Here is a 23,002-nt window from a genome sequence, read left to right on the forward strand (position 1 = left end):
TGAAGGCAAATGGTTTCTGGTGGATAAGGATTATGCATTTTGAGTTGTTGTTTTGGGTTAGTTTCAACATACATTCTCAAATTTATTAAGTGTTAGAAATAGGACCATATACCCAAATTGAGTTGAAGATAAAAAGCTCTTTCCATAAGCTTTTTATCTTGCTGGGGTTTTTTTTTTTTATTATTTTTTTTATGCTGATTTTTTTCGATTCTTTTTTTCTGTTGAAGATTTTTCCAAGTAATGCTGCGCTCCATGATTTGATCTTTGATTCTGAATATATGAACCATATACCAGGCTTGTAATGGTTTTTGGTGGATAAGGATTATGCATTTTGAGTTGTTGTTTTGGGTTAGTTTCAACATACATTCTCAAACTTATTAAGTGTTAGAAATAGGACCATATACCCAAATTGAGTTGAAGATAAAAAGCTCTTTCCATAAGCTTTTTATCTTGCTGGGTTATTTTTTGGTTCTTTTTTCTGTTGATGCTGATTTTTTTCGGTTCTTTTTTCTGTTGGAGATTTTTCCAAGTAATGCTGCTCTCCGTGATTTGATCTTTGATTCTGAATATATGGACCATATACCAGGCTTGTTGATGCTGAAAGGCATACCCTTCTGTACACTTAAAAACAGATTTAAAAAATGTCCATTATCTGTCTTCTCATGAATACATCAGTACAGCTGCATGATTATAATCTTAAGGCTGTTTTGTTCAGAATCTGCGTCTTCCCTCTAACTTCAAACTATATTCTTCTATTCTTTGAACATGAGCTATTGTTTTTAATTTTCTTGCTAGTCTTCTTACTGCAACCTCATGTGGTGGTCCAAAAGCTCTTTCCATAGTTTTTTTATCTTGCTGAGTTTTTTTCTTTTTTTTTTTTTTCTGTTTACTTTGCTTTTCGTGTTTTTCTATCACTTTGCTGTTATTGTTTGCTCTCTCCTTTCATGTAAGCATGCTTTAGGGTGTATTTATGTGTGTATGTAGTAGTATATGTATGTGGGTAATGGCTTGGACGCTACATATAACGTTTGTGGCTATCCCGATCGATGGTTTCTTTCAATGCCATTTGATCCCGGAAACACCACATATATTATTTGTTAAGACACTTTTCTGACTCCACAACCAAAAACAGAGTTTACTTTGCTGTTTTTTGCAAAATAGATGAGGAATAAAATGTGTTTGTTGTTCTTCTTTACAAAACAGAACAAGAAGCTTATTTTTGTTGATGTTTTGCAAAGTTGTTATTTTTCTTTGCAAAACAGAACAAGAAGTTGATTTCTTTGCTATTTTTCTGCATATTTTTTTACATATTTCTTTGCATACCAGCTTATCCAAACAAATTGATGATATAATATTTGTTGTTTTGTGGGACTTGAAAATTTCTAAACTTTTCTGGCTCTTTAAAAATGTAATATTTTTCAAGGATGGGCACACAAATTGATGAAGATCCCTTCTTCACCACTCTATTACAAAGTGGAGGAGAGGCTTGTAATAGCACCTCAACGCAATATTCTAATGTTGTGCTCCAAGCAACATTCAATGATGGTGAAAAGGGGCCTCCTCCAAAAAAAGTTCAAAAGAGTGCATCTTTCACTGTAGAGGAGGATAACTTCCTCGTCTCAGCTTGGCTCAACATTAGTATCGATGCAATCAAGGGTACTGATCAAAAGTCCACTCAAATGTGGGAAAGAATTTCAGAATTTTATCATAAATATAAAAAACAGAACAATGTGAACCGTTCTGTAGTTTCTTTGATGAATCGGTGGTCCTCGATTCAGAAATGCACAAATAAGTTTTGTACATTTTTAGCACAAGTAGAATCATTGCATCCGAGTGGTGCAACGGAGCAAGACAAGGTATGTAACATTTTCCTTTAATTTTCACAAACATGTAGGACTGATTTATGAACTAACAATATTCCTATGTATTTGTAGATTCAGAAGGCAAAAATTTTGTATAAAGAGATGGAGAAGAGTAACTTCACAATGGAGCACTGTTGGTGTCTTCTGAGACACCAACCAAAATGGTAACAACACATCTTCACCTTTGGGACGAGGAGAAGGCCACAAGGTGAAGCTACTATTGACACGATGGAGGAGAACATGGAGGTTTTTGCAGACAGACCTCTAGGCAAAAAAGCTGAGAAAGAAAGTGAGAGGAAGCAGAAGTCAATGAAAGGCAAAGAGTCTGAGATTAGCATTTCGTTAGCTAAAATAACTGAGGATAGAGCCACAACCATGGAAGAGCGGAGAAATGTTGCGTTGAAGGCAGACCAAAAAAGCAAGAAAATATTTGAAGTAAAGAAGAAGAAGTTTGAACTAGAGAAGAAGAAATTTGAAGGCAAGATGATGATGTTAGATCTACGTGGCATGAATGTCATGCAAGTTGAATATTTCCGTAATATTCAACTAACAATTTTTGAAGATTCGAAGTCCCATTCCGGAGGTAGATCTAACTCTCCTTCAACACCTTATTATGTAGATATCTAACTTCTAATATTTATAGAACTAATTTTTTTTGAGAATTTAGTGGCTGCCCATCCACATGTGGGCTAGATAAATATGTGGCTGGGTAGCAACTAAATTCGTGGACTGAGGATATTATCTTTGTTGATAATTTGTGGACTGTTTTGGTAACTTTTCTGACTCTTTTGGTATATAATTTGTGGACTGTTGGTAATTTCTGACTTGAATGAGACTGTGTTGTTGGACTTCAATGGGACTGTGTTGGTGTTTATTTGTGGGATTTTTTTGTATGGGCCTATTTTGTATTTGCACTTAGTTTGAGACTGTGTTGCTAGACTATTTATGGGACTGTGTTGCTGAATTTGGTTGGGACTCTTTTGTATTTGCATTAAGTTAATTTTCTGGTTTGTGTATGGCTTGTGTATGGTTATGTTTTAGTATAGAAGGACACACATACTCCACTGATGTAGAATTATGGAGATGCATAATATGGTCATGTTTTGGACTGAGTTTGGACTCTGCCATGACAACCTTGTTGGTTGTTTTTTTTTACTTCACATTTCTCTCATTAGTTTAATAATTTCAGGTTCTTCTATATATGATAATTGGAACTTCTATATTTTTTGCAGATGAAAAATAATACGTTGAGGAAAAAAATTAGTTAGGAAATAATAATTCAAGTATCAAATTAAATTATTAATTAACATATAGTTAGTGTAATTGTAAAATATGAAAAAATAAATAAAAAAATTATTTAAAAAATAATATTATATTATTATTTTGACTAATCTAATGACTACTTATCTGTTGTACGTCTTCCCGCACACAAATTTATTTACGACGATCATTGTCTTAACTTCGAAACCCTCATAAGAGAGTATCAGTCTCTGTATAAAACAGAGATAAAACCAACCCCCACCTCCAGAGGAGGCAAGGGTATCCAAATCGGTTTCATGCATGTGTGGTTATCTTAATTATTATTTTTTTACACTGTGATGATTGTCATTAATTAAGACATTTATCCTGTGTTAATTAATTGTTTTCTATTTATAAGTTGGTGACATGTTTTGTAGTAAGCTAGCTAGGGATCTTTATGTATGCAGTATGTTGGTGATGAAGAAGTTTGAAGACGTTGGGAATTAGATGGACATGATCAATATTTCAAAACATGATCAATGTTAATTAATTGTTGAATCTGACTACTATTGAAGTTGAACTTCACCGATAATGTTTGAAACTGATAAGAAAAAAAATATATCATTACTATTAAAGAAATGGTAGAACTGATTAAAAAATAAGAAATGATATTTATAAGTATCGTGTAATCGTTTTGAAAAAAATGAATAAATATGAGACTCACATAAAAAGAAATTAATTTTTTAATAATAAATTTTACTCTTTTTTTAAAGTGACTACACGACGTTTACGTATTTTATAATTGTATGTACTTAAAAAATAAGGTTAAAAAATATAAAAAAGTGCCTTATTGTGTTACAGCTGGAGGACTAGTATGGTGGGGATTCAAATAATATAAAATATTGTTGCCAAGATGTATGAAAGCGAAATGATAATCTCGTACATTCTAATTCAAAAAAAAAAAGAAGATAAATTTATGATTTCCATGAAAAAACTTACTAGTATTATCAACTTAATTTTTTTCAAATAAAATGCTCGAAACTTTGTCTCGTTGTTGATAAATCGTCTTCTCCACTAGCACTTTGTCTCTTTGTGCATAACTTTGTTTTCAGCCACGTTCTTCTTGCTGTTTTTGTCCTGATCCCTATTTCAACATCAATGACTGTCATGAACTAAGAGTACAGGTCATGGCGAAGTTTGATACCTCCATTGGGATCTTTTTTTGGCAAATATTGTCAAAACTCATCCAATGATATCATCAAGAAAAATACTCTTAACCACAAATAAATTATACAACAGTAATCTTACAAATTCATATAGTTTAATTTAATTCGTCAGTTTGTAAAATTATTTTTATTGTAAAATAAATCTAATAAATTATATAAAATGTCCATATTAATTTATAAAATAATTTTATATAATTTCTTTATATATGTAGCAGTATTGTATTAGCAATATCATGCATGTTTCTACTTTTTTTATTTTTTATTTTTTCTTGGCCTAGAAAATGTAGTAAATGGAATCAAATAATTTTGCCAAAATTTGACAGCTAGGAGATGATCAGATCATCTTGCCTATGATATGATGGGGGAATCTTCATGTGGGTGGTCCATATAATAAATTTAAGAAGAAAAAGGTAAAGACATTAGAAAGAATTTGTCCTTAGCTACCCAAAATATCAATCAATAAATAAAATAAATAAAGGAAAGAATGAAATAAGGAGAGGGCAGTCTTGAGATGGGGTGCATGTTCAAACTCCTTTTCCCTACAAACAAGTGTGTACTTGGGAACATCATTACCATCTCTTCAATTTTTCCAATAATTAGAATGCATTCTCTCTCATACATACAGAGATCACATTCACTGCACGCATCTCCAAACTTTAGCATGTGGAATGGCCATCGAAAAGCATTGGATGTATCTCCCTCCACTTGGCAAGAGAATGGCCACACATTAACCTTTAATTATTATGATTTTAATAATCTTGGTGTTATTCAAAGGATGTGTTATCATTTAATGAGTAAGATTGTAATAATCTTGACGTTTTCAAGGATGAAAATCCTCAGACTTTTAAGCATTATGCTCCTTTTGAAAGGTTAATTTAGTATCTACTGTTTTTAAAACAATCTCAATTTTTTTTATCACTCGATCTATTTTTAATTTTTTAATTCATGGTAAACACTGAATTAGTAATAATTTGGTGCTTATCTATCCATTTCATTTAAATGAATTTTGTTATATATAAGTCAATACGTTACCACACTACTTATGGTGATATTTATTATAATTTTAAAAAAATTAAAGTGTTATAATTATAAAGAGATTCTATAAAAATAAACTCACAAACTGACATGACTTCATATGATACGTTAAATCTACTTTATAATAAAAATAACTTTACAATTTAGAATATTATATCAAACCATGTCATTTTGTGGGTTTATTTTTATGTGATCTCTATGTGGTTAAAGCATTTCTCTTAAAAAATAAAACACCAATAATTTTTTTAGCATAGCTGATCTGAAAAAACTTCCACATCGGAGTATTGGGTGTGTAAAAAATAAAACTTTTTTAAATAGATTTTCTTCATTGGAAAATAGAGAAATGCTATAAGAAAGCCTTCTTACATCACACACCTCCACCTAACCAACATGTAATTTCTCATTTTTTGTCATTCTATTTAAAGAAATCATTTTCATCATTCTATTTTTTATTTTAATGTTGGGAAACCTCTCCAAAGCAGTGCCCTTCGGACTCACCCCTGCAGAATAAATCATGATTCCGTAGATCACACCTTCGAAAGTTTTCATATACAAAACTAATTAAATCGCTGACTTTTCATCAGGATGTGTGATCCTAAATGATTGTTTGCACCGATAAAGTGTTGAACTTTAGACCTTGAAGGAAGTGGTACTCCAGGATCAAGGTTTTCACCACTTGGGCCAACCCCTTGAGTTGTTTGTCATTCTATTTAAACACACACATATCTAAGCATTAAGATAAAAAGACAAAACTAACAAATCACATATTAATTAGGTAGAGGTGGATGGTTTCCCTTAAGAATTTCTATTGAAAATAACAACTGAGATTTTGAGATCCTTTAGCCAAAATAATCATGATCCTTGTATCGATAAGTGCAATTTCCCATATAACAGCACCCTTTCACTGTCAGCAGTTCACAAACTTTCCTAACTAGTCACTATTTGATCGGCAAGATTGCGCCACATTTTTTTGTTGATTTTAACGGTTAAATCTATAGACTCCATACCAAGGTGCAATTTGCTTAAAAAAAAAAAAAAAGGTTTGGAAAGCAAATTTGGCGTGTAGATCGAAAAAAAAAAAAGAGAGTTTGGAGTGTGTAAAATGTAACTTCCTCAACTTTATTTGAACCAAAAGATAATACAAGACGTGTGCAAAATCATCGTCAAACAAGACATTAGGATCCACAAAGGAAAAAGAAAGAGGAAACAAGTTTTTAAGGAACCCTGAAACGGATGCTGGGAGGAAAGCAGAAGTAAAATTCCTAACAAACCTTGCAGCTCCTCCGACAGTAACCAGGAAGTTCTGGAGATCCGAGCATATACTCTGGGTTCTTCGTGCATTCTCCAAGGGCTGCCCATCTCTCACAGCTATCATTCTGATCTGTGCAGTTTCCACCAGCTGCCAAGTTCTTGTCAAATGAGTCTACATGGATCCACTTTGTTGCTGACCATTTCTCACCTTCAAGCACAGGGCAACCTGCATGGAGACTGCTTGGGTCTGGAATCGCAGTTGGGTGAAGACTGAAGAAAAGAAGGGCATCCCCTCTCCGTGGTTTCACTAAGTAATGCCAATGTGTGGAGGACAACCAAAATCGCATCAACTTACTGTAAGCGAGCAGGTAAACTGAATGCACAAAGCAATGGTAATGTACACGGTGGCTTACCTGCAATTCCTTTCTTCGCACACTCGGACAGATTATTGTCTGTTTCAGAAGCTTTATGACGGGGATTTTCCTGTTGGCAGATATAGATAGACTTTAATAATCACAATTAGATAAAGAAAACAACCAGGTTGGCTGTAGTTCTAACATGCTCCAAAAGTAGGAAATCTCCTAGCAAATTATTCCCCCCCTCCTGTATTATCCACACTCCCTGTATTATCCCAATAGAAGACGAAGCACTGTGTCATCCCCACCACACATCTAATGCCCATTTATGATTTCTGTGCCCCTAACATGTACTGCTCTATATTTGATAGCTGCCTTTTTGAGAAGTATTGCCAAGCATCTCAAAGAAGATTCTACTGCAATTATGAACATTAACTTTTTTTTTTATATATAAGAATAACATAACCTATTTCTAATGAAATGAGTATGGTGAGTATTTTAACTGACCTCTGCTGCAGGGAACACTGTTTCACCACCTTCGGTCACATCAGTTAGATACATGAGTACCGTTGCAATTCGATGTCCACCCCGAGCTATATTAACCTTGTCAGCAAAGTAATCGTAGTGTGGGTCATATTTCTGCCCATGTTCATATCTTAATACTTGTATGTCTTCCCCATTTTCTGAAATTCAACAAACGCAAATCCTGTCTAGTGCTTGTTCCATTATCAAGAGAGACAAATCATGCAGTAGACTTTATAATTTCACATATACAGGATGTACATTGATGATATTCTGTCCCACTCCTGTCTACTTTGTAACCCACATTTGAACATAGATGAAAAGGTGATTTCTATTTGGTTGTCATAATTTGATGAGTAAATTAAAGGTAAAATTATGTAACACCCCAAGGGAGGCCCAGGCCACATCTAGGACCACCGTCCAAAATGACTATTTAATAGTACAATTTAAGCCCTATTAGAATCATTATAAAGAGAAAGAACTTCTCCCTTCCAAGCAATGTTTTACAGGTATGGTTTACTGCAGGCAGCTACACCTAAGGTTTCCAAAGCAATCACATGAGGAAAAGAAGTATCAAATCCTAAAGGGCAGTCAAAAAGACTTCTCAAAAGTCATTGAATTTTCAAAATTATATAGATTAAACATTCTGGAACTAACTGGAATCACAGATTAAAAGCCAAGAACTGATGCTACTGAGAATACACTCACATGCAACCACAATGACAACATCCCATAACAAATTTTTTTTTTTGATAAGTACATCCCATAACAAAAATTATGGAGATCACCTTACTGCCTTCAATACAATAAAGCATACAAAAACATAAAAATGATCTGAACCAACAGTATAAACTAGGTAAAAACCTAGAATCAGATGGGAACAATCCAAGATTGATCACTCAAGGTCCCAAGTGGATTCCGATTTAAAACATATTTTAATATTCCTTTTTTATTTGAAGTTGCTTCATTTTAGGCTTCTTGAGACTTGCATCTTTATGCCTGTTGATTTTGTAAGTTATCAAATTTTTTTTTTTATAAGTAATCAAAGAGATTGTATTCATAGAACTAGGCAAGGCCCAAGTACACAAGAAGTATACATGAAAAAACGCCTAGCTAGAGGTTACAATAGAAAGGAGAAGATCATGGACACTAGATCCATTACAAACTATAGCCCCCGTCCATAGGAACAATGACTTAAAAAAAGAAAGCTTTAAGTTATCAAATTTAAACAGAGGCCCTCTCTCCTTATAACATAAATTTTTGTCTTTTTAAGGTTAGACAACAGCTTATAGCCTACATGTAAATTAACCGATATCTTTTCTTATACCATTACATATAAAGAATAATATAATATCTAAATCTTCTTAATTCTATTAAAACATGGCAATGTATGGATTGGGCTGAAAGTAGTGAGATCAATAGTATAAACCCAATTTCCAATTTCAAATAGATATACTGATGACTAAAACGCAACGAAAAACAAAAGGAAAGGAAAGAAACAAAAGTTAAGGAACAAAAAGAAGAGAACAAGAACAGAAAAGTCAATAGTGCTCTACTATAATTGGTTTACCTTTTGGAAGAAATGTCCAGGAAGATATCTTGTCCTCTATACCAGCAACAATAGGATCCTACAAAGAACTAAACGAGTGAGGAAGCTCCACAATTTATAGACAGCAGAAATATCAGGTAATTGAAACAGAATACTAAGCAATAATGACCCAGTCAAAAAACACAAGGTAAAAGAACCAATGACAGGTCACAGCACAATCATATAGACCAATACCAATATATCAATAGCAATGTCTTAAACTGTATCCTTCCCTATGGGGTATGCCAGGAAAATTCTCCTTGCAAAAGTGAGCATCTACAATCTTACATGCACCCAAATACTAAGCTTCTGTTTTCAAAAGGAACACACGACATTGACCAGTGACCACTGTTAAATAAGGTAAAATGATTGAAGTTTTATCATAATTAGTGTTACCATTTTAGGGGAAAATGTTGCAAGAGGCTCAAATTCCGTTCTTGTTTTAGACAGATAATTATGGATCTCTCCTCTCTCACTACAACCTCCTCCCCCTTCATGTTCATCTTATTTTTTATTGATGCAATAGCTGGTATATACTAGTAACCAAAATGCATATTATTAAATTTTCAGATCACAGAAAATGAGTTCCGCACCAAACTTTAACCAAGATTAACTAGGAATTATTGTCTTGAAAAATTTCCCTAAGAAGACTGAAAGCATGATAGAAATATGGAATCAATTCAGCTCAATGTTTATTCCTTAAGTAAAATTGATGCAATTTTCTTCCTCGTGAGAACGAAGAATCTGCAGCAACACGTGTGAGATGCCAGCAAGGATAACCCAATAATCACTCCTAGGTCAAAATTAAAAAAGGAGAAAGACGAATCGACGATAACTATTAGGTAAGAAGCCAGAGCATGACTAAACATGCCAAACAAAGAAAATAGCATTTATGCAAATGGATATACATAACATATTATTAATGAACGGACCAAGAATCGCAAGTAACCAAACCTTCCCCTTTGATATGAACATCCCGGAACTCGTGCGAACTTCGCTGAGCTTGCTTTTTCCGGACACGTTATCTGCGACCGCAGATCTCTTCAGCTCCGATTTCGCCTAATTAAATGCGACCAACAAATTCTAACGACCACTAGAATCAAGTTCATATTGAAAGTTTTCTCTTCTTTTTCCGAAAGAAAAAATAATAATAATTAAACAAATGGAAGCGATGGAATTCCAATGCTACTCACGAGAGAGATCAAGTGCTCGCATTCCAAGTCTGTAAGGAAACCTTCGTAGACGAAAGCTCTGCAAAATCATCGAGTTCTTTTTGTAGAATAAGGTCAAAGCATAATGGAACAAACATATCGAATTGTTTAATGAGAAAGTGTAAGAAAAATATAAACAAACAAAAAGGAAATGAACTAAATATTGAAATCTTAGCGGATACGCTCCTTTCTTTGGTTCAGTGGAATTGAGCGAATCATAAATTTGGAAACTAGAAGAAGCGACAGTAAACTTAAAAAAATTTCCACAAATTTTTTCTTTTTTTCTTTCAGAATTTTATCAGCAATCAAACGCGGGCAACTAGAGAGAGAGAGAGAGAGAGACCTTGGCTTCCATGAAACTTGTTTAACTTTAGCGGGATTGATGATGGAACTAGCTGAACCAGCATAGGAGCCCAAAGATTCACGGAGAAACAACGAGATCGAAATAAAAAAGAGGAACGGAAGATGCCCAACTTTCGGCATGTGTCTTGCCTGGACGCTTGGATCACAATTCACACCAGAGCAGACGGAGGGAGGTAGTGATGGTGGAAAGTATTTTCTGGGAAAAATAAATACAATAGCGTTGAATTTAGAACGTCGATTTTAGGTAAAAATACAAGGAACCCGTCGTTACATGCAAGTACTTGTGGAGGCGACAGGGTAGTTTAAACACGACGATTTTTTTTCTTTGAAATTGAAAAGTGATAGATGTTTAAGATCTATAAAGTAATCTTATAAAAACAAATTTATAATATAAATTCATTAATTAAGCAATAAAAATTTTACAATAATGAATTACATCATGTTATCTTACGTCATTAGTAAATGTATTTTGTCAAAACTTGATTCGAAATTGTTTTTTACAACGTTGTCAATAGTTTTAAGAATTCTCTTTTTTATTTTATTTTTTAATTTCTCTTATTCATATTTTTTTAATATTTTTAAATATTTTAAAAAAATATAAAAAAAATATTAATACACTAATAATCACTTTCTTAATTAATAAATAAAATATATATATAAAAAAAATTAAATATATAACGGTTAAAATGAGAAAGCTAATACCAATTTATGGAGAAAGGCATTGCCTTCATAACTTCATTGAAGACATCAAAAAGCCTACACTTGCAGCTCAGATTTCATTACCATTAACTTGCTACAGATGGGGTTTCAATTCTCTCTGAAGCCCAAATGGGCCAGACGAAAACTATAAGAGTAATCAGTAATGCTGTATATACTTACAATTTTACACATGTATTGAGTAAAAGCACAATTTTCTCAAATTTTTTTTTTTTTAATTTGAATTTTAAATTTTATAATCTTTAACATATCGATAGCAAACACATTAGAACGTATTGTTATAGAAGTAAAACTTGTAAGTATAAATAGCATTTTTCAAAATATAATGCCATTAGATTTCATTATTCATTACTTTGTTTTTTTCACTTTGTGTACTGTTTACCCGACACCCAACTGAACAGGAGTTCAAAGAATCGTTTCGCTGCACTTTTTATTGAGGTGGTATACAGGGTGAACTGCTCTAAAGACTATAGAAATAATCAACATTGCTTGCAAACTGTAATCACAGTTCCAGCTATGCAATTTCAGTGGACATTGCGAGTGACCAACCCCTCAAATATCTTATAAAGATCCTTGTTGTCTGGGCCAAAAATCTCATCAGCCTTGAGTAGAGTCTCCTGAAATATCCCAGAAGCATAAGTGGATGCTGGTCAGTGGTCAGTACAGTACAGGAAGTGTTAACAGCAAGAGAGAGAGAGTACATACTTCTTTTGTTTGCTTGTGGGCATTCAATTCCTTAACATTTGCTAGAAAGGCACCAAACTGCTCGTAAGACACTCGGATCCTGATGACAGGAAGATACAGGATCAGATGAAAAGCTCCTTCATTTGAAAGGCCTAGAACCAAATCATGAGCATATAAGCACAAAACTCGGGTTCCAGAGTTGTTAAAGTAGCTTGAGTAAACTGTTTTTTAAATTTTTTTAAAACTGCTCCCAAAAAAATTGCGAAAATCTATTTTACTTGATCAGTTGAGAAAGGGAAAGGCAATGCATAATGGGAAAGGAGGCACAATTATTTCCCAAGGGGCATAATCTGTCATGCCACATTTATTTGGATTATAAAAGCATAATGATTCAGCTGCTATCCCCATATCCGGATCGTTTTTTCTCCGAATAAAAAGCTTTGGGTTACAAATGAACTGGAGAGTCTAGTCCAGATGAGTAAGGTTTGATCCTATTCATGAGGATGCTATATATGTTCCATTACAAAAGTAGAAAGTTTGAAACATTGTAAGCTGCTAAATGTTGCATATGGAATTCCATTAACAAAAGATACACCACTTCAGTCATACTGGACACGTGAGCTAATTATATTAGTTTTATTGATTTTGGCATGATTTTGATAGCGCATGAATGTGTTAGAAATGGTTCGACTATTCTGGATCTCAAACTTCCATGTTTTTACCTGACTTGGCGAAAGAATTCTTTCCCATCAACCCGTGTTCTTCCTGAAACAGATTAAGATAGTGACTAATGAAATGGTATAAGAAAATTAAAGAAAAACTTTCCATAAGCAATCTACTTGCCCAAGTGCTAACCACTATGCGATCCTGTGTCAGAGCTTGATATCGAACCATGATGGCTTGAGTGCACCAAAGAAGACGTTGAATACAGCCTTGGAGACACAGGTTTAGATGTTCTTGCTGGAGACACCGATGCAGATAGGCTATGGGGGGAATCTGGAGGAGTGAGCTGAGGTGTGCCAGCTTGGGATGCTAATAGGAGGCCAAGTGAGATGCGAGGTCTTACTGCAAGGATTGGTCAGAAATCATAACTGACATGCTCAGTTGCAGGGTTTTGAAATCCATAAGCAATATAGCATAGCCTGCATATCTATCTAGGCATTAACTCGTGCAAGACACATATTGCAAACGCCTAAGGGAAGAAACTCTGATCTTTACAGCTACTCTCAAGTTATAATATGCACCTCAAGTTATAATATGCACATACCATCAGCCTCATGATCCTCTGCAAATGAATTTCCTAGTTCAGGCCTCTGACTCTGGAATGAAGAATATCTAGAATATGGAAATGTGGCATCATCGTCTGAAAAAAATAGAAAACCTATCTCAGATTAATGGTAGTATCTGCAAAATAATATTTGAGAAACTCGGACCAAATGCATCAAATATTTGGTGTAACTTTTCATAACAAAAGCACTTTCAACCATCAAGTGCAGTACGTTTCAAAGCACATTCAAAAGTTAATCAAGCAAATATAAACTGTCAAAAGAAATGTGGAAAATTTTCTCAAAGGAATTCGAGAAACATATGGCTGTTTATGAGTACATCATTTTCAACTTTTCTTCAGATCAGATGGCAGTGTGCTGTAAAGGTACTTCCTGCACCCAAAAACCTCTCCTTTCATAGATTGATCCAGACCTCAACCTTCGGAAAGGGGATGAAAGGGGATCTTACCATTTGGCCATGGAAGGCCATGGATGAAATAATAAGTTAAATCTCGAGCTCAAAAAATTTCCTATGAAGGGATTAAAACTATATTTTATTTTATGAGTTTAAAGTGATTAGAAATTAATATCCATAAGTCCGCAAGTTTCATTTCCATGCACAATCAATCCACTGTTGGGATATTTATCAATTTGATAAGCAAATAAGTAACAAACACCTAGAATCCAGCTAGGTAGGATAGCAGGAACAAAAACAAAAAGTAAAGGACCTCCTATCTGTGACGCAGAAGATAAACTTGATTGGCTTTGTATCTTAGCAACAACCTCTGGAGCCCCGGCCTGTGGCGAAACCAGATTCAGTAATCGCAGAAACCAGATATACTAAAACAGGCAGCTAGTATTGCACTCACAATGAATAGGTTTGATGAAAATGCCACATTAAGCTAGACCAGAACTTCTTAGATTACTCACATTATTTTCATCCTCCTCTTGAAGAGATTGCACGAGTGTCTTCCTGAAGACCTCCAACTGCAAACACCCAATACAGTACGACCCCATGAGACCTCCAACTACAAAACCCGAATCTACACTCAATCATTTGTATAAAGAAAGGTGCTCGAAAAGATCTACACATATTGTTAGCTGCTACATTCGTATAGTCAGGTCCACACAAACACCTAGCAGCAAAATAGGAGGCACACACGAGTACACATTTACTTTGTCGGTAAAGCATCGGTCTTTAGGAATTAAATAAACGAAACCAAACTCACGTTTTTTTGTTCTTGTTTTTGAGGTACCAAAAAAAAGCTGTAATATACAATCAATGATATCAAATTGTTGCAGTACGAAATTGTTTCAAGCTATCATCAATTCACATTTCTCCCAACATAATCTCTATTCAATCAAACGTAATAGAAATCTTCTTTGGTTTTAAGTAGGGGTGATTAACGGTCCGGTCGGACCGAACGGACCGACCGGACCGACCGTTTCGGTCCGGACCGGACCGGACCGAGACTTAGACCGGTCCGGTCCGGTCCATATTTTAGAGGACCGAAATCATTCGGTCCGGTCCACGGTCCACAATTTTTTCGGACCGGACCGGACCGGACCGGACCGAATGAAAAATTAAAAAAAAAAAATATTTTTTATATATATTTTATATATAATAATTGTACAATTAACAATATAAATTTTTAAATATATTATTAATACTTGTTAATATTCTATAAATTAACAATATTTTATATATATCTTCATTTAATCTATCACTATTAACAATATAAAATTTTAAATATACTATTAACACTTGTTAATATTCTATGAATTAATAAATATATAATATCAATTAGTTAATTATATAGTAATTATATAAATTAATAATATAATTTTCATCTAATTTATTATCATTGACCATATAAAATATTTTTTTATTGAGTTTGTTACATAATCCACATTAATAAGTCACTTAGTTTAATTTAGTATTTTAAATAAATTTTTTTATTAATTATTAAAAAAAAAAAAAAAGAGGGCGGACCGACTGGACCGGACCGGACCGGACCGGACCGATAGCTATCGGTCCGGTCCGGTCCGGAAAAATAATGGACCGAAAATTTTCGGTCCATCGCCGGACCGGACCGGACCGGACCGGACCGGCCCGTTTGCAGCCCTAGTTTTAAGAAACTTCTCATCTCATCTCATCATTACAATTTTTTAAAATTTATATATAAAAATAAAATAAACAATTCAACTCTTTTAAATATTAAAATAAAAATAATATTAAAAAATATATATTCTAATAATATTTTATTTAAATTTTAACAATTTATTTCATCTCATTTACAAAAATAAACGAGGCGTTAATTTAACAATTGACGGTATCAATTACCACCATGTATCGATTCTCATTCAGTGCACCATACTACGTGGCAGTAAATAATCCAACGGACTAAAAAGCGATAATTCAGAAAATGTAGCCGTCGGTGCAAAGAATCGGCGGTACCTTGGAGACATCTCGATTAAGCTTCTTCACGGTGTTGGACAGCGAAGCGTTCTGTTTTAGCAAGCTCTCCTGCACCAAATAGAATGCCCAACAAAAAAAAAATGATCAGTAGAACGCCCAGAAAAAAAAATGAACGAACTATACCGGGTTTTTCGTAACCAATAAGAACTGAATCGGGTTAGGGGCTGTTCGGACCTTTTCCTCGTTGGCAAGGGCGAGTTGATCGGCGGTATCGGATAGGGAGGCATCGAGATCCTCAATCTGGGCCCGGAGGTCGGCGACGAGCTGGTCCTTGTCGGCCAGTTTGGAGCGGAGGGCGGAGGACTGGGATTCGAGAGCGGAGACGCGGGTGGAGATGGCAATGGAGGTGATTTTGCGGGCCACATCGAGCTGCTCGAAAGGATCGGACGGCAGCACTTCCAACACCTCCTGGGGAAGATCGAAGTTGGGGCCACCAGAATCCTTCGCCATCAGCTCTATTTTGTTTTCTCTGATTGTTTCGAGAAAGGGACAAATGTGGAAGACCGATTGGATCTACCATGAACAGAGATTGGTACGACTGTCGAGAGAGAATCTGCGCGTGTTTTATAATTGTAAGTTAATGGTTATATTTATATATATTTTTATAATTTTCCTGTTGTTTTATAATTTAAATCTTATTAATATAAGCTTTTAAAAATATTTTATTAAGATGTATTCTTTATTATATTTTTTTATTGTTTGATAATTTATTACTTTATAAATTTAAATTCCTTAAAAATATTTTATTAGGAAATAGTATAATATATTTTTATAAATTTTCTATTGTTTTAAAATTTATTTAATTTTATAATTAATAGACACTACTATATTAAAAAAAAAAGTATATCGATAAAGTTTTTAATTAAAAATAAAAAATGATATCAGAAATGAAAGTTTGGGAAGAGAATAGTCGAGATAAAACGACAACACGCACACCTTCTCAATATATTTCTTTTATTAAAAAAAAACAAAAAGGGAAATTAGTCAAGTGGGTTTGAAGCCTGAAGAGGATGTTTCTATTCAGGCAGTCTTGGGCACGACAGGAGATGGGTTGGGCCGAATTGATGTTGATAAGATTACATGTTTGGGCCTCACACTTACAACTACAGTGCTTTGGGTTTTGAATACACACATTGACATTTCATAGCTCAATCAACTCCACGACACAAACATTGAATTCGAAGCCCCATGTCGCCCCACATCTGACTCATACCTCCAGCAGACTGACTCGTCACGACCACATACACAAAGGTATGAACAAACAAAAAATTTCGGTGCAGTTATTTTTATGTATTTATTTATATATTAATGTAATTAGTTATATTATTTTTTTAATATAAAATAATTACTTTAATCAATCGTATCTGTAAAATATATAAAAAAATATATAAAAATAACTACGTATGGCAGAAGTGATAAAGAAAACGTGGTTCTGATAGAAAGTTGAAGGACCTCGACTCCTATCGGCAACAAAAATTTGAAAAATAAATACATAAAGTTTGTGTTCTACGGCATTTATTGTTATCTCGTGTGAATTTTTTTAAATATCGTAAAATAGAGTAATACTAAATAAGTTGAAGAGATGTGTAAATTTAGTACAATTTATTTTAAAAAAAATGATTGAACCAATATTTAAAAAAAAAACAAATTGAACAGATCCCATTAAAAAAAAAAAAAAAAAAAGAAAAAAAGAATTGTAAGATTCCAAAAACTCAAATTGACTGCATAGAATAATGATAGAGTTACTACCCTACTACTACCTATTTACTACTCTTTTTATATTTGATTTTCTTTTTAATTTTTTAATTTTACTTAATGATTAAGAAAGTGTGTATTAGTAAATATTTTTTTTTAATTTTTTCTTAGTGATTAAGGATATTAAAAAAATACTTAAAAGAAAATGATAAAAAAATAAAAAAACTTAAAATGTCTTTTGGTAGTAGATAGATAGTAATAGAGTAGTAAGCCTATCACTACCCGACCGCATATATAGCAGCATCGGCACATGGATGGGGCATATATATATAAATTCTATTTGCAGACTGTAAGCGGGGACTGTATGTGCAGACCCTTTATTAAATGAGAAAAAAAATATTATTTTAGGAGAGATCTTGTTATAATTTTAAGAAATTTTAAAGATAAAATTACATAAGCTTGCATTGTAATTTTCATTTACAGACTGTATGTAGCATTGCTTTTATATATATATATATATATATAAAGTTTGGGTTTAATATTGTTTGAAGAAAATGATGCAAGGTAGGCAGGTCAACATTGATGGGTGAATCTGCAACACAAATTGATATAAGGCAGCTGCATTCCCCAAGGGTGACCAAAGCATCTCTAAAACACTTGAGCATAAAGAGCTTTCATGATTCCTCCCATACACTTTAGCTTTATCCATCATTTTTCTTTTTCTTTTTTATTTTTTATTTTTTATTTTACTTTTTAATGTAGGAGGATGTTTCCACTTTCCACTACCCCTTTCCAAAGCATTATTTGATAAAATAAAAATATTTTAATCACAAAAAGAATACATAAAAATAAATTCATAAATTGACATGATTTGATGTGATATGTCAAATTATAAAATTATTTTTATTATAAAATAGATCTAACAGATTTTATAAAATCACGTCAGTTTATTAATTTATTTTATATAATCTCTTTATATTTATAATAACTTTCTTTTATAAAAATGTGAATATAGGAGAAACAAGATAGCATTATTGTTTCCCTGCAATTCACTTCTTATTTTGAAAAAATAAAAATAAAAAAGGTTCCTTTGAGCCCACGTTTTTTAAAAGCTTCTTAGATTTGTTCCCACTTTCTCTTTATTTCCTTCTTTTTTCAAATGCAATTCCATTGGGGAATTCAGTGGGGACAGAAAACAAGGTACGTACACTCATTATTCTTATAGAAGAATAGTGAAATTTAATTACTAATCTTACTCTTATATATATATATATATTCTATTTACAAGTACATAATTGTATTAGTGATACGAAAGTCTATTACATTAAAAAAGAAAATATATTTACATTTTGAATTTTTCTTATAGTTACGATTTCAGAATAAGTAATATTTGTATAGATCGACTTATAAATAGCAAAACTTTATATATACAAGCGCAAACTTAATTTGATAATACATTATATCTTAAAAATTAATTTTTTATGAAAGCAAGTCTAATTTGGAGCTCTTTGAGAATCACCATTTTCTTTTCTTTTTTTAAATCTTTAAGGTAGGATTTAATGACATCAAGCATGTATTAAAATCCTTTAAAATCTGAAAAGTGAAGAAAATACATCGATCTAAAAATCGATGCTCGCATGATCTGGCGCAATGAGCAGCGACAACGCAAGCACTTGGCAACATTTTCCTAATCCAAATTCTCCGGTATTTACTGAAATTTCATAATGAGAAAGATCTCCCAATAGCTTTGTATAATCAATATCCCTGCTAGACTTTGTATTTCATGCTTTTATATCTAAAACAACTTGCTCATAATTTTTTTTTTTTTTAAAAAAAAAAAAAAAAAAAAAGGGGGTTAGGAGTAGATGGTCATGAGCCCTCACTGGCTAGCACTAGTCTCATAATTGAAGAAAGGGCACTGCAGCATGCATCTAAACACAAGATCATGTCTATATAATTTTTTGTATTATCTTTGGGTAAGGCTTGTCACATTTAACAAATATATAAACAACTTATGTCATGTCTTGAATAAAGTTGCACGTCTAGTGCTACAATGCTTGAATAAATCGAAGTCCAATATGATGAACCACCACCTAAAAAAAAAGATTAGAGGATCTCTCTTTTTTAGTTTTTTATTTTCTTATTTTAATATTTCCCATTATTTTTTTCAATATTATAATATATAGTCTTATGCAATGATTTGTTGCTTTAAAAAGGTGAGATTCCCTTTAATTTTGATCATTAGAGCAAATAATAAGTGTTAGTGGGTTGTGATTTTGTTTTCGAGAAGCACGTGGCAAGTTGCCATTGCCAAATGAAGAAACATTCAAAATTCATAATCCAAGAACAGTGACATGTGAACCATACAATTGTTTGCTCCATTTCAACAAACTTAGGTTATGGTTAATAAATTCATAAGTTATTATACTCATCAATTTTACTCTACATATTTATTGACGTGGGTATTTATTTTTTATTTTTTTTTACTGCAAGCGTGTGATGTAGGGCTGCTGAGTAAGATTTTTCTATATTCATATTGTAGGAGTTCCGACCATAAGTTTCAATTATAAGTAGTTAGGTGTTTTGATCATGGACTATTGTGAATGAACGCTTTCTAGAGTTTGGTAATTTGATTATAGAGTTCTTTTATTTATTCAGAGGGTAGCAAGATGGAATTAACCCGAGGAAGATGAAGAAGGGAAGATGCGAGTGCACATATAATAAGATGATGGAGTCCGAAGCGGAGAAGAGAACGAGCATATATTAGTTCGCAAGAGAGAAGTGAATTAGAAGAGAAAGAAGAGGAGTGAAATAGAAGTTGGAGATGGGAGACTAGTTTGTTTTTACAGATGAGATGAGATAAAAATTAAATGTTGAATAAAATATTATTAGAATATATTTTTTTAATATTATTTTTATTTTAAAATTTTAAAAAATTAAATTATTTATTTTATTTTGTGTAAAAATTTAAAAAATTTTTAATGATTAAATGAGATGAAGATGATTATAAAAACAAACGAGGCGAAACTTATATCTAATATTTTGTAATGAAAAATGTATAATTCATAAAAAGATTTGATAAAAATAAGTTTACAAATTAATATATTTTATTATAGTAAAATATATTAATTTGTAAACTTATTACATTTAACTACGTTGATATATAAACTTAATTTTTGTAAAATTCTTTTTATTTCGCTAATATATATATATATATATATATGTTCTACTGTTCTAGCGTGTAGCGACCAAACAAAGGCACGCACAAAGCTTGTGGTGACCATTTGTCACCTCGTAGACGGGACGAGACGAGACCACCCAACAGCAAAGAGATTATTAATATCGGAAACCGACAACTAACGCCTGCCAATCTAACGCCGTTTCCAAAACGAGTTCGGACAGCGTGGCCACACCAATCACAAATTCACAATAAGATTTAAATCAAGGAAATGGAGCTAAAATATAACGGTCCTTCTTCGTCACGTCGGAACAGACATGGGGGGTCGCCAGGTGGACTCCACCTACCCCTGCACACGTAAGAATCACATAACGCAATTAGACCCGGTCGGTCAGGTCAGCAACTCGAACGTGGCTGCTGGGCTCTCGATCTTCACGCGTCATTTTGCGAAGGTGGGTACGAAGTCTCCCCCACATATTTTTCCTCCCGTACCTCCCCCGCTATATATATTCGTGTATATCATCTGCCTTTTCCGCAAGCCAGAATTGACCCTGTTTTCATCTGAGCAGGTAACAGAGACCCTTCTCCTCATACTTCTGTGAGGAAGAAGAGGCGGGGAGGAAAAATAAGAAAAGGTGGTTTTTTGGGGGAAGAAGAAAGCTAAGATCATTACGTTTTTCTCTCTGTTATCTTCCTCTTTCTCGTTTCGTTCGTTTGAGGATTTGAAACTATGGGGACCGAGGTTTTACGGCCTCAAGACTGTTTGTTTGGACGGGTCAGAGACCCTCATCCGGTGGCTTTTCATCGCCGGAGAAGTAATTATGGAAATTTTAACCCGAGTTATGTATTTAATCCTAGATCTACCCGAAAACCGGCTGTCCGGTTCGAGAAAACGGACCAGAAAAAAGGGTCCGGTTCGAGCCAGTCGGAGCTGTCGGTCTCGAAGAGATCGGGATCCTCCGACGACTTGAAGACGGGGAGAAGGAGTCTCTCAATGGAGAAGGTGACGATTTTGAGGAGAGGCGAGTCGCTGGACTCGAATATCAAGAGCCAGGCGCTGAGGAAGGAAGGTGACGGTCTGGTTGTTATGGGGACGCAGAGGCTGGGTCCGGACCCTAGAATGGTGCCGAAGCAGATCCGGATCGTGGATCCGAGGTCTCCGCCGATGAACGGGAAGTGTGACATGTACGCGGGGTCGGCTTTCGCGACGTCTCCGGCGCCGAGCTCGCTGCCGCTTCCATCGTTCTCGAAAAAGAAACAGGTTTCAGCCATCGTCGATGACTCGGCCACCAGAGATCTGAGGCGGTTGCTTAGGCTCGATTTGTGAGTTCCATTTCCAAGCAGGTGAAGAACCTGGTTTCCGGATCCGGAGACCATTTGAATCCGGAAGAAAACTCTCTCTCTCTCTCTCCCTCTCTCATCTCTCTAAAATCTTCCCTGTGTTGCGCCTTTCGCCTACGTTACTTTAATCTCGAGTTTTCAGGATCTGAACCGGCCGTGATTTTTTTAAACGGTGGTTGATCCAAAACTCGGGAGGACTACGGAGGCGAATTAGATAATATTTGCTCTTGTTGTACCTTGGCTTCTGTAATTGTTGGGTGTTGTTTATGGGTAGTTTTAGTATTGTAATCTGTAATGGAAAATGGAAAATAAATCTTATAAAAAAAAAAAAAAAATAGTGGGGTGGGGAAGATAACTTGTAATATGTGGGCTCTGTAGTGTGTTCTGAATCTGTGAGGACTTTTGTTTCCCTGTTGTACTGTAAAATACTATAAGCATAAGGGATAACTTTTTTCTTTTTTTTTTATATGAAGCAGAAGGGATAACTTAACAAAGCAAGATGCTTAGTTCTCTTCGATTTCTTCTCTCAAATTCTCTTCTGAATCCAAGTTAAGTTTTTGGATAGTCCTGATCTTTGTTCTAATGGCGTGTAAACAGAGAGAGAAACGTAAATGGTTGAAATAAATAAGAAGAGTGGGGTGGTGAACTGGTGGGGATGATGAATTTGGTACCAATAAATGAACTGTTTGGACCATATCATACACTTGTGGTGTGTTGTGTACCCAGATGACAGTCATGCATACCTTTCCTCCATTTCCAGCTTACTGCTGTTCCAGATTTTGATTGGATCAGTTTCTCTAATATTTGACCATTAAGATAATAATATAAAATAAAATACAAGAGTGGTCGTTTCGAATGGTAAAATTTTATTTATTATCTTTAACATTACATATTAATATTTGATTTGTTATTTTTATTTTTTTATTTAAATATATTCATATTGATGGTTAAATATGTGTAAAAATAAAATTATAAAAATAATAAATTAAA

The 23,002-nt window shown here is 33.8% G+C and overlaps 3 protein-coding genes and 1 non-coding gene across 5 annotated transcripts; 2 read left to right on the plus strand and 2 right to left on the minus strand.

The window, feature by feature from the left end:
* The first annotated feature begins 963 nt into the window (after positions 1-963).
* On the plus strand, positions 964-1,093 carry LOC118344081. The gene has a single exon (XR_004797848.1). It is a non-coding gene; the product is annotated as a small nucleolar RNA snoR80 (small nucleolar RNA).
* Positions 1,094-6,456: 5,363 nt separating this feature from the next.
* On the minus strand, positions 6,457-10,993 carry LOC109005928 (probable prolyl 4-hydroxylase 4). Its single transcript, XM_018985023.2, has 7 exons — positions 10,634-10,993; positions 10,273-10,330; positions 10,034-10,138; positions 9,062-9,119; positions 7,477-7,652; positions 7,027-7,096; positions 6,457-6,920 (listed from the first exon to the last, which is right to left on the minus strand). The coding sequence occupies exons 1-7, from the start codon at positions 10,771-10,773 to the stop codon at positions 6,625-6,627; spliced, it is 903 nt and encodes a 300-aa protein (XP_018840568.1). The 5' UTR covers positions 10,774-10,993; the 3' UTR covers positions 6,457-6,624.
* A 680-nt stretch (positions 10,994-11,673) lies between these two features.
* Positions 11,674-16,359, minus strand: LOC109005927 (uncharacterized protein At4g15545-like). 2 transcript variants are annotated; one of them, XM_018985021.2, is made up of 9 exons: positions 15,973-16,359; positions 15,778-15,846; positions 14,250-14,306; positions 14,048-14,117; positions 13,322-13,417; positions 12,910-13,119; positions 12,777-12,819; positions 12,076-12,154; positions 11,674-11,987 (listed from the first exon to the last, which is right to left on the minus strand). In XM_018985021.2, the coding sequence occupies exons 1-9, from the start codon at positions 16,246-16,248 to the stop codon at positions 11,895-11,897; spliced, it is 993 nt and encodes a 330-aa protein (XP_018840566.1). In that variant the 5' UTR covers positions 16,249-16,359; the 3' UTR covers positions 11,674-11,894. The 2 variants fall into 2 exon arrangements, with proteins under 2 accessions (XP_018840566.1, XP_018840567.1); XM_018985022.2 differs by lacking the exon at positions 11,674-11,987 and having other exon boundaries at positions 12,104-12,206; positions 15,973-16,346.
* Positions 16,360-21,070: 4,711 nt separating this feature from the next.
* On the plus strand, positions 21,071-22,527 carry LOC109005926. The gene has a single exon (XM_018985020.2). It carries the CDS (start codon positions 21,402-21,404, stop codon positions 21,996-21,998), a length of 597 nt encoding a protein of 198 aa, XP_018840565.1. The 5' UTR covers positions 21,071-21,401; the 3' UTR covers positions 21,999-22,527.
* Positions 22,528-23,002: the final 475 nt, after the last annotated feature.

This window comes from Juglans regia, chromosome 12, assembly GCF_001411555.2.
Source record: "Juglans regia cultivar Chandler chromosome 12, Walnut 2.0, whole genome shotgun sequence".
NCBI lineage: Eukaryota > Viridiplantae > Streptophyta > Magnoliopsida > Fagales > Juglandaceae > Juglans > Juglans regia.